The 13,235-nt window shown below is 43.8% G+C and overlaps 4 protein-coding genes across 4 annotated transcripts; 3 read left to right on the forward strand and 1 right to left on the reverse strand.

Annotated features, from left to right (window-relative positions):
• The first annotated feature begins 4,942 nt into the window (after positions 1-4,942).
• On the forward strand, positions 4,943-6,178 carry KVR01_004127 (uncharacterized protein). The gene is made up of 4 exons (XM_044786923.1): positions 4,943-5,029; positions 5,105-5,389; positions 5,456-5,782; positions 5,864-6,178. The coding sequence occupies exons 1-4, from the start codon at positions 4,949-4,951 to the stop codon at positions 6,125-6,127; spliced, it is 957 nt and encodes a 318-aa protein (XP_044646291.1). The 5' UTR covers positions 4,943-4,948; the 3' UTR covers positions 6,128-6,178.
• A 242-nt stretch (positions 6,179-6,420) lies between these two features.
• On the forward strand, positions 6,421-8,458 carry KVR01_004710 (uncharacterized protein). Its single transcript, XM_044783202.1, has 2 exons — positions 6,421-6,989; positions 7,055-8,458. The coding sequence occupies exons 1-2, from the start codon at positions 6,872-6,874 to the stop codon at positions 7,540-7,542; spliced, it is 606 nt and encodes a 201-aa protein (XP_044646874.1). The 5' UTR covers positions 6,421-6,871; the 3' UTR covers positions 7,543-8,458.
• On the reverse strand, positions 7,669-8,163 carry KVR01_004047 (uncharacterized protein; the record flags this gene model as incomplete). Its single annotated transcript, XM_044784556.1, has 1 exon — positions 7,669-8,163. The coding sequence occupies one exon, from the start codon at positions 8,161-8,163 to the stop codon at positions 7,669-7,671; it is 495 nt and encodes a 164-aa protein (XP_044646211.1).
• A 221-nt stretch (positions 8,459-8,679) lies between the features above and the next one.
• Positions 8,680-12,597, forward strand: KVR01_004638 (anaphase promoting complex subunit CDC27). The gene is made up of 2 exons (XM_044786475.1): positions 8,680-11,844; positions 11,905-12,597. Exons 1-2 carry the CDS (start codon positions 9,469-9,471, stop codon positions 11,977-11,979), a joined length of 2,451 nt encoding a protein of 816 aa, XP_044646802.1. The 5' UTR covers positions 8,680-9,468; the 3' UTR covers positions 11,980-12,597.
• Positions 12,598-13,235: the final 638 nt, after the last annotated feature.

Below are 13,235 nucleotides of genomic sequence, written 5' to 3' on the forward strand. Positions count from 1 at the left end.
GAACATGATTCATTTAGACAAGTGAGTCGCACGACTTTATCTCTCCCAAACTTTTTCTCTGGCCCCCGCGAATCGATTGACTGGGCGTAAGAATAGCCACACTTTTGCATGACATATTTAGCAACAAGATTGTGTGACTTGAACTGTGACACTCATCTGGGGGTGAGTTGGAGGGGCGGGGAGCCTGCTACGGCCTTGTTGTCAATAGCGGCATGTAAGGTGATTGAAAAGTAAAAAGCCGGGCTAAGCTGCCGGTCGTTTCATGTGCTTGGTGCTTGCAGCCTTGTTGAAGCAGTCGGCGAAAGGGTGGGATCATACAGCCATCTCAGCTTATATTTATGTGACAAGACGGTACCCCTTAGCCTTATCTATACGTCGCAAGGCTGAGGCTACAAGCACCTATTATATTATAACTACTATTATTAAGATTATATTCTTTCTAAGCGCTAGGTCTAGAGTGCTTACTACTATATAAAGGCGCTACATATATCCTTAGATATATATAAAATAAAGCTTTAACTATATTATATTTTTCCTTTATATTATATAATTATTTTTTAATTTAATTATTTATATTTTTTTTAATTTAAAGCTTATATATAAAGTTTTTAATAATTTTATATAAACTAATATCTATTTACTTAATAATTATATCTACTTACTTAATTCCTACTAACTACTTACTTAATATTAATTTTTCTAAATAACTCCCTTATATTTATAAATATCTTTTAAGTTAGTATTAAGAGACTTTATAATATAATTTTCTTTTCTAATTTTTAATACTTTTAATATAAGTTTTTTCTAACACCCCTTTTAGTATACCTTTTAATATACCTTTTAATATACCTTTTAAACCTTCTAACTTATATATATTTAAATACTAACTAAATATTTAAATATTAATTAAATAATAAAAAGTTAAAAGTTTAAAATATTAAAAAGCTAGAAAGAGTATTAAAAAGTTAAAAAAAATATAATTTTTATTTTTACCTTTTTAACTTTTAACTTTTCAATATTTAATTAATATTTAAATATTTAATTAATATTTAAATATATATAAATTAAATAGTAAAAGTAAAGGTAAAAATAAAAGTAAAGGTAAAGGTAAAGGGGTATTAGAAGGGGTATTAAAAGGGGTGCTAGAAGGTATATTAAAAAGTGTATTAAAAAGTATATTAAAAGGGGTTTATATTAAAAGTATTAAAAATTTAAAGAATTCTAATTAAATATATAGTTTTATATAAGCCTTATATATAAATTTTTATATTAAGTAAGTAGTTAAAAAAAACTAAGTAAGTAGATATAATTACTAAGTGAGTAAATATTAGCTTATTTTATATATATTATTATAATTTTATAAAAGAATTTTAAATTTCTTTTTTATTATACTTTTTATATTATTAAAAGTTAATAATTATTAATAATAAAAATATAAATTTAAAAGAATAAAGTTATTATATTTTTCTTTTTTATAAATTATTTTAAAACTTTCTTTAAAAATTTTAATACTTTATTATAAAAGTTTTAAAAGTAATATATTATAAATTATTTCTTTATTTTAAATTCTTTTAAAATTAATAATTATATATTTAAATAAAAGGTATAATATTAATTTATTTAATAAAAGTTTTATTATAATATATATATATATATAACTTTAACTATATTATATTTTTCCTTTATATTATATAATTATTTATTTCTTTCTTAATTTAAAGCTTATATATAAAGTCTTTAATAGCTTTATATATATTCTTATAATCTTTTAAAAAGAAACTTTAAATTTATTCTTTCCTTTATTTTTATTATATTTTTATATTATTAAAAATTTAATAATTATTAATAATAAAAATATAAACTTAAAGAAGAATAAGTTTATTATACTTTTTTTATTTTTTATAAATTACTTTTAAAATTCTTTTAAAAGTTTTAATACTTTATTATAAAAGTTTTAAAAGTAATATATTATAAATTATTTTTTATTTTAAATTCTTTTAAAGTTAATAACTATATATTTAAATAAAAGTTATAATATTTATTTAATAGGGTTTTATTAATATATATATATATATATATATATATAAAGATATATTTAAAAGAATAATTTTTAATTAAACTTTCTTTAATATAATTTATTTATATAATAATTATTTTAAAGACTTAATTTTATTATATAACTTTTTTATAATATTAATATTATTATTAAAATAATACCTTTTAACTTTATTTATATATTATAAAGTTAAAATTATAAATATTTATTATATTATAATTATTATTATTAATATTATATTCTTTTAAATATTAAGTTTTAAATATTTATTATTATATAAAATATTATATATATCTTTAAATATATATAAAATAAAAGTAAAACTATATATATATATATTTAAAGAAATAATTTTTAATTAAACTTTTCTTAATATAATTTATTTATATAATAATTATTTTTAAATTTAATTTTATTATATAACTTTTTATAATAATTAAACTATAAATTAAAGTTAATATTTATTTACTTAATAATTATATTTACTTACTTAATTCCTATTAATTACTTACTTAATATTAATTTTTTTAAGTAACTCCTTTATATTTATAAATATCTTTTAAATTAATATTAAAAAACTTTATAGTATAATTTCCTTTTTTAATTTTTAATACTTTTAGTATAAGCTCCTTTTAGCACCCCTTTTAATACCCTTTCTAACACCCCTTTTAATACCCTTTTATATTTACCTTTACCTTTACCTTTACCTTTACCTTTATTATTTAAATTATATATATTTAAGTATTAATTAAATATTTAAATACTAACTAAATATTAAAAAACTAAAAATTAAAAAAATAAAAATAAAAATTATACTTTTTCTAACCTTTTAATACTTTTTTTAACTTTTTAATACTTTAAACTTTTAACCTTTTAATATTTAGTTAGTATTTAAATACTTAATTAATACTTAAATATATATAACTTAAAAGGTATATTAAAAGGTATACTAGAAGGTGTGCTAGAAGGTGTATTAAAAGTGTATTAAAAGGTATATTAAAAGAAGTTTATATTAAAAGTATTAAAAATTTAAAGAATTTTAATTAAATATATAGTTTTATATAAACTCTATATATAAATTCTTATATTAAGTAAGTAATTAATAAAAACTAAATAAGTAAATATAATTATTAAATAAATAAATATTAGTTTTATAAATTACTTTTATTTATAATTAATATTATTATTAAAATAATATTTTTAACTTTATTTATATATTATAAAATTAAAATTATAAATATTTATTATATTATAATTATTATTATTAATATTTTTTAAATATTAAATTTTAAATATTTATTATTATATAAAATATTATATATATCTTTAAATATATATAAAATAAAAGTAAAACTATATAATTATATATATAAAATAGAAATGAAACTATATATATAGAATAGAAGTGAAACTATATATATAGAATAGAAGTGAAACTATATATATAGAATAGAAGTGAAACTATATATATAAGCAGGAGGAAGCCTCTCTAGGGCTACTAGTAGTACACTGCTTGTCTGTGTTTTGAAATGATATGAATGACCTTAAATGGAGCAGATTGGCGCCGAGTATCCTTGGACATCTCTCGAGGACTATTTTCGATGGGAGGACTGGAGCTTACTTTCCGAGTTGCTAGGTAGAACCCACCACATTCATTTTTCCTCCCTATGTCTCTGGCTTTATGGAAAGTAAACAGTAGCGCGAATTTGTTCCCTGGAGTTAGATCTGGTAGCTTCCACTTGTATTCTCATTTGTTACTATCTGTTTCTTAATGCCTGTGGTCCTCGCTGCGCATGATCTCTTCCCGCGGGTTATGCACGATTATATCACAGCACTGTAGATATTATACGACATATTACTCAGAAGGGCACCTGGGCAGTTAGTGAAACCAACTGGGCATAGATTGTGCATTCTGCAACGCCGTAACCACGCCTCGCCGAGTCCAATTTATCACCACCCATGAGACCCCGGGGAGCTTGAAACGTTAGCGGGCTGTCTTAGGGCAAAGTTCACCGCTTAGCTTAAACGAACCCTTTTTGAACTCAACAATGAGGAGTTGCAGTGGTTGCCGCAACGACCATGTCCAGTCGCTCGAGTTCCAATGAAGGCCGATCTCCTAGAAGGGTTTGCATACATCCATGCAATGACTCAGGACCACTAGGCACCTATTGCGTCAGAGAAAAGACAACGCTACATCTTGAGGTGTCCACAAAGTTCGGAGAGCCAGTGCTGCTCAGCGAGTGTAGAGATCCGCCTCCTGTGAACATTCCTGCAATGCAAAACTAACTGAGCTTATCATGAAAGATACATTGGGTCTTGTCCTTCTAGGACACTAACTGTGGAGTTCAGCTTAACAGAGGAACTCAAAAATACAAATAGTTCATAAAGATCTACCTTAAGTGGCGATCGGATGTAAAGGTGGACCCTGTCAAGTCGGAGTTCTCATTAGTACCCAGGGTAGGTGTGTAGTTTCGCTCTCGTATCTGCGTATTTGGTCTGCGGAGTACCTAGTACTCGGTTGACAATCATGCCGACGGAGACTTTTTTCTTGTCCTGTCGCCCCTGAGGAGTAGCAGTCCTGAAAGGTCAGGCTCTCTAGGACTTTTCCCAACACAGTAAATAAAGTTTGTCTCAGTAGTCCGTGCTTCGGCCGAGTTCGTCCGTCATTCCCCACTGCACCAGTTGTTGTTAAGCAGTTTTAAATTGACTCGACGTATTCGTGCAGGGGACTAACTATTCCGTACATTTGGCATTTTATGGGCTCCCGATATTCCGCGTTTATGAAAGTGCTTATATATTCATCAGCCCCCAACTCTCTTCAGCAACAGATACTTAGTAACAATCTCACTTGCATCTTACCATAACCACACAAATTTACTTTACATTGCCAGAATGAAGGTCATTATCATTGGTGCTTCCGGAGCGACGGGCGGTAGTATCGTGAACGGCCTCCTCGAATCTACTACGCAATTTGTATGTGTCTTGCCCCCCGCATTGGGTAGCTAAGCGCGTCGCCGAGATGATGGGCTAATTGACGCTGGATGCTAGGAAATTACGGCTGTGACGCGAGAGGCATCTCTCAACAGCAAGAACAACGATGAGTTGAGGAGCAAGGGCGTCAAGGTCGTGGCTGCCGACCTGAAAGGTCCTGAGGCAGACCTAGTCAACCTCCTCAAGGGCGCGGATGTTGTCATCTCGGCCATCGTTGCAACGGCCTTGTTGGACCAGATCCCCCTCGCAAATGCCGCGAAGAAGGCTGGAGTGGGCCGCTTCATCCCCTGCACCTTTGCAACCGCTTGTCCCCCGGCGGGTGTGATGAAGCTGCGCGATACGGTGAGCAGATGCTGTTACCCCGCCCCCCCCCCAACTCGGCAGGACCGCAGCTGATACAGTTCGCAGAAAGAGACAGTCCTCAACCACATCAAGAAGATCTACCTGCCGTACACGCTCATCGACGTGGGCTGGTGGTATCAGATCAGCGCACCAAGGGTCCCTTCCGGACGTGCCGACTCCGGCCTCTTGGTACCCGTGTCGTATCTGGTGGGAGACGGTTCGGTGCCCTCTGCCCTGACTGATGTCAAGGATATCGGCCGATATGTCGCCAAGATCATCGCCGACCCCCGCACCTTGAACAGGATGGTCTTCGCACACAGCGAGGTCTTGTCGCAGAAGCAGATTTTCGACAAGGTCGAGGAGCTGAGCGGGGAGAAGCTGGAGCGCAACTATGTATGGAACTCCTTTTGCAACTCTACTACTTGAGTGTCTTATCATGCCCGTGGCCGCTTTGCTAACGTTGAATCTGAGAAGCTTTCCGCGGAGGCGCTGCAGGCCCAGATCGACGGGGCCTTTGGGCCGGATGGAGCCGTGCCGGAAGACACTCGCGCTCTGCAGATGCTCTGGAGTTTTGAGTACCAGTACTCGTGGGGCATCCGTGGGGATAACACGCCCGAGAACGCCAAGTACCTGGGGTACCTGTTGGGCAAAGAGCTCTACCCGGACATGGAGTTCACCTCCTATGAGAGCTATATTAAAAGCCTGCTGGACGGCACGGCTACAAGACCCTACGCGTGAGGGGTGGTCGTGGGTTACAAGATCATTACTTAAGTACGTAGCGTCATAGGATCCGAGTCATGGGTACGCCGTGTTTCTTGACAGAGAATATTATCACGCATGTGCATCTTGCATCTGTCTCTCGCATATGTGATCCTAATTGGTAGGGTAGACAGCCAGTAAAATGTGAGAGTTGTCGTCTTGTGGAGGCCATGACATGGTGTTGTTGGACTTGGTACAGAACATTTGCATATTTCCACCACAGAAGGGTCGAGTCTTTCAAATTTCATAGCACGCATGAGAGGGTGTACTGATGACAGTGTAATAACCGATTGGTAGGGTCTACGCTAATATTGCGGCTCAATCTACCACAGTACAAGTGCTCAAGGAAATACTCGGGCTATGCCACCGAGCAGCTGCCCAGCCCCCCGCCATTCCACCGTGCGCCCAATCCGGCCCGCCGACTGCCAAGGTGGGGTGGTCCAACTCGGGCACTCAAGCTGCCCAGTCAGCAGTGGCACGCCCTTGAACAGCTGCGTGCGTGTCAAGCCCTGCCAGGAGTCATCCAGTTTGCACCACTCTACGACCAGAGGTGACACCCGGCGATTCATTTTCTTGCTTTCGTTTTTGCATTGGATTTCTCATAGATGAACAAGGCTTCTGAGTAGCAAGACTACTGAATCAATTGACTCCTCTACCATCCACCCAGTGAGTTGACCTTGACCTTGCTGCCTGCCTGCTGACTTACTTTCATAGACAGCCAACATGGGCGAAAAGGTCGAGGACGCGCCATTCCCACTGACGGAGGTGGATAAGTGGGTGCTCTCGCAGACGGACGAGGAGTTCAAGTACCACGACTGGGAAGAGCTAAAGGAGATCATCGGTATGCGAGGCCTGAGACTCTGTGTGTAGTATTACGTAGACGTGTTTCCCTGACTGATTCTGCAGACACCAACAACCTCTCGGTTCTGAAGCGAAAGCCCTCAGACCTCCGCCGGTACATGAAGTGGACAGCCGAGACCAAAGCTGCCTATGGATCCATGACCAATTTCCTGCTGCAACACCGCCTTCCAAAGTCGTGGGGCCCAGTCCCTTTCACGCCCGCCTCTGAGATCCCTTTCAAGGACCCGTCCGACTATGTTGTCCTCGTCAATGACTGGCCCTACGGCCTGACCCCTGGCATCACGCACTTGGTAGTCTGGACCCGAACTATCATCCCGACGGATCCCGACACCGGAGACGTCACTCCAGACAGCAGGAGGCTGATTGTTGATTTTGTCAAGAAGCACTTTACCGACAAGCTAGGCCCGGGAGGCGAGGAGCGTGTGATGTGGTTCAAGAATTGGGTCGCCCTGCAGAGTGTCCGAGCTCTAGAGCACATCCACGTGCTGGTCAAAGACGTAGATTCCGCCACAATTGCTGAGCTGGCGCAATAGCACACGCGTCGTTGGTGCGTCACAGTAGAAACCAGTGCGGTACATATGATGGACCATAGAATTATAGACCGCTATTCCAGTCAGGATCGTCTCCACGTGTACCGGCGCCATGCTAAATCGACCAGATCAGGCCGCAGCACGTCGCTGCTTCCGGTTCGCAGCTGGGGCAGCCTCCTGCTGGCCACCCTGCTGGGCACCTTGCATGCCTGCCAGTCCTCTCGCCATCCCTAGAAGGCCGTAGCCTTTGTAGGCGCCGTAGGCGGGAACGACGGCCCATACCAGCCACAGCCAGTTTCCGAACAACATAACGAGGACCTGGCACGCCCAGGTGACCCAGACGACATCCCACATGTACTCTGTCAAGCCCGGTGCGGAGAGGTCCTCGCCCGAAGACCTCAGGGCTCCAGTGGAACGGTCGAACGAGGGCCGCCCGGCCTTCTCGAGTGCAAATTCGCAGGCAAAGCTGGGAAGGGACAGCAGCACGTAGGCCCACAGGGAGCGTGACCTGATGAAGAAGGTCCACAGGAGGAAGAGGCCATTGACAGCTGCAGCACCGATGTGGAGGCTTTTCAGGGACTCGGCATTGGACTTTGCTCGGTCCTTCTTCGCCTTTTGAGCCATGATCAAGAGTGCTCAAGTGTGTGTAGGTGACAGATAAGTAGGAAGGGATGATGGTGATGTGGTCGTGTGACTAATGTGACCAGAATGCAACAAGACAGGAATAAGCCTCACAAAGCCCAAAATGATTAGATTGAGACTCAGTGAGTGGCTGGTGGTGGTTGTGATGAAAGGGGACAAATCCTTGGTGACAGGAAAGGAAGTTGACGTCGGTGATGATCCCACGTTGTTCACTTTGGGGAGGCTGAAAATAAGTCGAGGATCCATCCATGTGCATGTGCTCCGTACGGAGTCAAACGGTCATTAGGGTACTCCGTACCTAGGTACCCATCTGTCTCGGTACGGGTAGCCTGGGGTGCCGTGGGGCAGTCAAGAGGCTGGGAGGTTGGTTGCTCAGCGGCCAGAGCTGCTGGCCAATCACTAGCCGTGGCCGTCTCGGGGGACTGCGCGGCAGGCGCCAACGTCAACAAGAGGGTTGTGCATTGCAGGGCAGTTCTGCCTCAACCACAGGCCCTGAACTTCACGACCTACCGCTTTTTTCCATTCTCTGGGATCTTAATTGCTTCACAGAGTTGCTTCTTTGGACCCCTCGATCCCTCCCGGGGCGTCTTCTTGCAGCTACCATTCACCGCTGCACACCCCCGCCCGATTGATTGTCTTGGTTCTATTCCCTGCCGTGCCTTCCTGCACCAACTCGCGACGAAGACCAAAACATGACCTCGTTCGTTCCTCCGAGTTCAGCCTTTGCCACGACGCGTGCAGTGCTCTCAAACATTGGAAAGCACGACATATCCATTTGAGCCCGACGACCACGAGACACGGAGGACCGTCATCCCGGCCTATACTTCACACACGACCACTGGGTCGCTGCCGGCCGAGGATTCTCACTTGCACGACCGACCACGACCACCTGACGACACGGATTGCTCTGCACTTGCTTCTAATACTGCTGGCAGCGCATACTTTACTGTGCCACCTCTCTGCTGTGTTTTCCTCTTTTCCCTTTCATATCTGCATATTATCCAGGCGTTACGGTGACCACGTCTGCATCCACCACCCGGTTCGGCATTCATCTTACGAAAGCGGCGAAAAAACGACATTCCCCCAGAGCTCGGCATTGACCGACCGTATCGACGCCCCTCCCACACTTCCCCATTCTGTCGCAAGCGAACGAGATACCCACCGCGTCTACGCCTACCCGTTACTTTTGAACAGACACTCAATATACTCTCCCATGGATCGAAGGGGCCGCTGACAGTACATATCTCACTGCTACAAGAGCTCGGCCGGAGTGCAAACTATTCGAACATGGCGCCCTCCCAGGCCTATACCAACGAGATCTTGAGGCAGGCTGTATATTACCACCTCGACAACCTCTCGCCCCACAATGCTCTCTTCTTTGCCGAGAGACTATGCGCCCAGGACAAAGATAAACAAACCGAGGCTACCTTCTTATACGCACTTTGCCACCTACGGCTCGGCGATGATCGCTCCGCATACGAAGTTAGCAAGGCCTCTGGCTACAGGGGCACGCATCTGGGCTGCTCCTTTGTGTTTGCACAGGCGTGCCTGCGGATGGAATTGTGGAAAGAGGGCATCACCGCGCTAGAAAAGTCAAGGGTATTATGGGCTTCCAAGAATAACATGGGGAAGCACGCCGCCGGGCTGAGAGCGCCGCACCCTGATGCCGCAGCCTGTAGCTGTCTCTTAGGGAAGCTCCATCGGGGCTATGACGACAAGGACCGCGCAATCTCTTGCTTCGAGGACGCTCTGAAGGCGAACCCTCTGATGTGGGATGCATTTACCTCGTTATGCGACATGGGCGTGACAGTCCGTGTTCCGAACATATTCAAAGTGAACGAAAATATGGTCAGGAACTTTGACCAGATGCTGAACGGTCCGGTGGCCGACCCAAAAGAGCCGTCGCTAAACACACTCGAACCTCTCCACGTTCCTAAGAAGTCGTCACGAGCGGTTGCGCATGATCCTGCGGACCCTTTTGAGCAGCACCGCTCGGCAGGTTCCCGAGAAATTCCGTCGTTCAGCGATCTCCAAGCACCCGATACGGACGCCAACGATTTCATGTCCAAGATTGTCGCAGCGAGGTCAAGGGTGGGCGCTTTGGGAGCCCCCTATGTAAATCAAGGCGACATGGAAACACCGACCACGACCAGGTCCAACGTTGATACACATCAAGCGCGGGTGCCGACGAATCCAGAGCCGCCCCAGGCGCCATTTCGGAGAAACAGAGCGCACCTTGCAGAGGCACCACCCGAGGCACCCCCACGTGGTGGCTACAAGCTCATGACCAAGAGGAGAGAGAAGGTCCAGGAGGCCGAAGCTCCATCGGACGCTGCAGCATCGCTCCTCAGGCCGACGGTCAGTACTGACAGGAAGCGCACTGTGTCTGGACAGCCAGTACATTCTCGGCCGATGCATGGGGAGGAAGCTCCTCAGCGACGTAGTGCCAGATTGAACATGTTCAAACAGTCAGGACCAAAGCCCAACACCGGCACATCTACTACTGGCCCATCTAACGGTCGTGAGTTGAAGAGGGCTAGAGCTCCTATCTCCCGGCTCGTCAGACCAAATCCAAATCCAGCAGTCGGTCGTGTGGTTAGTGGAAACAGACGGGGGGCTGAGGACACGAATATGGATGTCGACCGTGCGGAAGGCCCGGCGAAGGAGCCCTTGGCAGTGCAACGCGTGCCCCAGAAACCCTCAGAACCGGAACCTAAATCCGAGGAAGCGTTAAAGACCATCTTGGATCTCCTGAGGAGGTTTGCTTATGGTTACCAGCAGCTCTGTCAATTCCAATGCCATGAGTCGCTACAGTCTTTCAGCTCACTTCCTCGCCCGCATCAGGATACCGCGTGGGTGCTGGCACAGATGGGCCGGGCTCAGTACGAGCAAGCGGCCTATCCGGAGGCAGAGAGGCTCTTCAGGCGCTTGAGGATAATATCCCCAACTCGTCTACAAGACATGGAGGTTTACTCGACAATCCTCTGGCACCTGAAACGAGAGACGGACTTGTCATTCCTCGCCCATGAGCTGGTCGACTCCGCGTGGCTCGCCCCGGAGTCGTGGTGTGCCTTGGGCAATGCATGGTCGCTAGCAAAGGACCATGAACAAGCCCTCAAGTGTTTCAAGCGAGCAACACAGCTCGACCCGAAATTCGCCTACGCTTACACACTCCAAGGCCATGAACACATGGTCAACGAGGAGTATGACAAAGCCCTGACGGCATTCAGGCAGTCGATCTCCGCTGACCGACGCCACTACAATGCCTACTACGGCATCGGTATGGTTTACGAGAAGCTCGGCAATTACGACAAGGCGTTCACCCACTTTCACTCTGCACACGTGATACATCCCATGAACGCCGTCCTAATCTGTTGTATCGGCACGGTGCTCGAGAAGCAGAAACATGTGCTACAGGCCCTGCAGTACTTCAACAAGGCGACCGAGTTGGCGCCGCGAGCTGCACAGGCACGGTTCAGAAAAGCACGCGCGCTGCTAAGCGTGGGGAACCTGCCGGCGGCGCAGAAGGAGCTTCTTGTGCTAAGAGATCTCGCGCCGAACAACGCGCTCGTGCACTTCTTCCTGGGCAAACTCTACAAGGCTCAGAACGACAAGAGCCAGGCTGTGCGCCACTTCACCCAGGCACTGAGCCTGGACCCCAAGGTGAGTTCGGATCCGCTCTCCACGAGCCAAACGCAAAACAGGCACTGACCGTACCAACAGGCAAGCCAGCGGATCAAGGAGGCGATAGAGAGCCTCGAGGAGGACGACGGCCTCGACGATTCTATGATACAATGATGTGTGTCTGCGGTTCCAACCTGGCCCCTTGGCTTGGCTTTTTGTAGCTGAGGCTTGATTCGGCCACCTTACCACGAATCTGGCTGGGCATAAGCGGCGCAGTTCGGGCTTGAGGACACAGCGACCATGAACGAGGCAACGAAAACAGCATGGCATGGAGCACGGCAAGGTTTTAAGGCATGGCACAGGCGTTAAAGTATTGAGTTGGGAGGGGCCCAAGGAGGGTAGGAATATCGGGAGGGCAGCCGGTATGAGCAGGCGTAATCTCGTTTTGCTTCCCTCCATATTCTTTTTTTTGACAACGGATCAACCAGCCTCATTTGTAGTCATCAATCATCACGACCTTTGGTTTTGGATGAGGAGGCTACTTGAGTCCGTTGTGGCGTGGGGGCTTGGCACGGCCTCTCTCTGCCATCGATATATTTGTGTATGAGTACTTCGATCACGGCAGTTGGATTTGTATAGTAGGTCAGGGCAAGAGAGGCCATGGAATTGTCACCACCACCAGGCTAGTAAGTAGTATAATGTGCGGCGTCGTCCTGTTAACAGCAGGCTTGTCAGAGCGTAGTGATACCTAGGTACCTATGTACGCATGTAGACCCAACTTCGCCTATCTAAGCCAACTCTGCGAGCCTTTCACGCCGGAAAACGAGTGTTCAAGATGTCATCTTTGGCAAGGCTCTCTACGACATTGCGCCTTTCCTGCTCCTGACTATACGTGTATCGAGCAGTTCACAGCCAGTCGACCTCGTCGTTCTGCCGCTGGTTGCCAGTGACGAGATGATTTGGCTTACTAGCTGTAAATGCGACAAGGCAGTGCGCTAGAATCTGCCTAGTGGATGTGGCCAGCTGGTCAGAGTACTACTCCCAACGATAGTCAGGCGCGGCCGGAACAGATCTGAGGCAGACCTTGGGATGCTGCATCCCGTCTCTGGAGCAGCTCAGATAGGGCCCGATCGGCAGATTAATGACAATGTTTCGACAATGACGATTTGATTATAGTTGCCAAAGCAGGAATTCTCCTTTGCTCGTTCACATACGGCAATCAGATGGTGTATACCTAGTCGGTCGACCTTAGGGTTAGTATATGGCACGTATGTGTGGGTACGTTTCTACGCGTTGGTAACGGAGCGAAGCGTAAGCCTCGACGCTTCCATCGTGTCGTGCTGAATCAGCCAGTAGCCTGAGACAACTTGATAGCAGTGACCTCGCTCTTCAAGCAGCCGGTTGCCCATACTGCAGAGCAGAAAATAGAA

Source organism: Diaporthe batatas (genome assembly GCF_019321695.1).
Source record: "Diaporthe batatas strain CRI 302-4 chromosome Unknown Contig00004, whole genome shotgun sequence".
NCBI classification, from domain to species: Eukaryota; Fungi; Ascomycota; class Sordariomycetes; order Diaporthales; family Diaporthaceae; genus Diaporthe; species Diaporthe batatas.

What these genes read in the sequence shown, in the direction of transcription:
- KVR01_004127 (XM_044786923.1), top strand. Translation starts at nt 4,949, where the DNA reads ATGAAGGTCATTATCATTGGTGCTTCCGGAGCGACGGGCGGTAGTATC. An exon ending in TCGAATCTACTACGCAATTT is followed by an intron (nt 5,030 to 5,104) that starts GTATGTGTCTTG and finishes GCTGGATGCTAG; the next exon opens with GAAATTACGGCTGTGACGCG. An exon ending in TGATGAAGCTGCGCGATACG is followed by an intron (nt 5,390 to 5,455) that starts GTGAGCAGATGC and finishes TACAGTTCGCAG; the next exon opens with AAAGAGACAGTCCTCAACCA.
- KVR01_004710 (XM_044783202.1), top strand. Translation starts at nt 6,872, where the DNA reads ATGGGCGAAAAGGTCGAGGACGCGCCATTCCCACTGACGGAGGTGGAT. An exon ending in AGAGCTAAAGGAGATCATCG is followed by an intron (nt 6,990 to 7,054) that starts GTATGCGAGGCC and finishes CTGATTCTGCAG; the next exon opens with ACACCAACAACCTCTCGGTT.
- KVR01_004638 (XM_044786475.1), top strand. Translation starts at nt 9,469, where the DNA reads ATGGCGCCCTCCCAGGCCTATACCAACGAGATCTTGAGGCAGGCTGTA. An exon ending in CACTGAGCCTGGACCCCAAG is followed by an intron (nt 11,845 to 11,904) that starts GTGAGTTCGGAT and finishes CCGTACCAACAG; the next exon opens with GCAAGCCAGCGGATCAAGGA.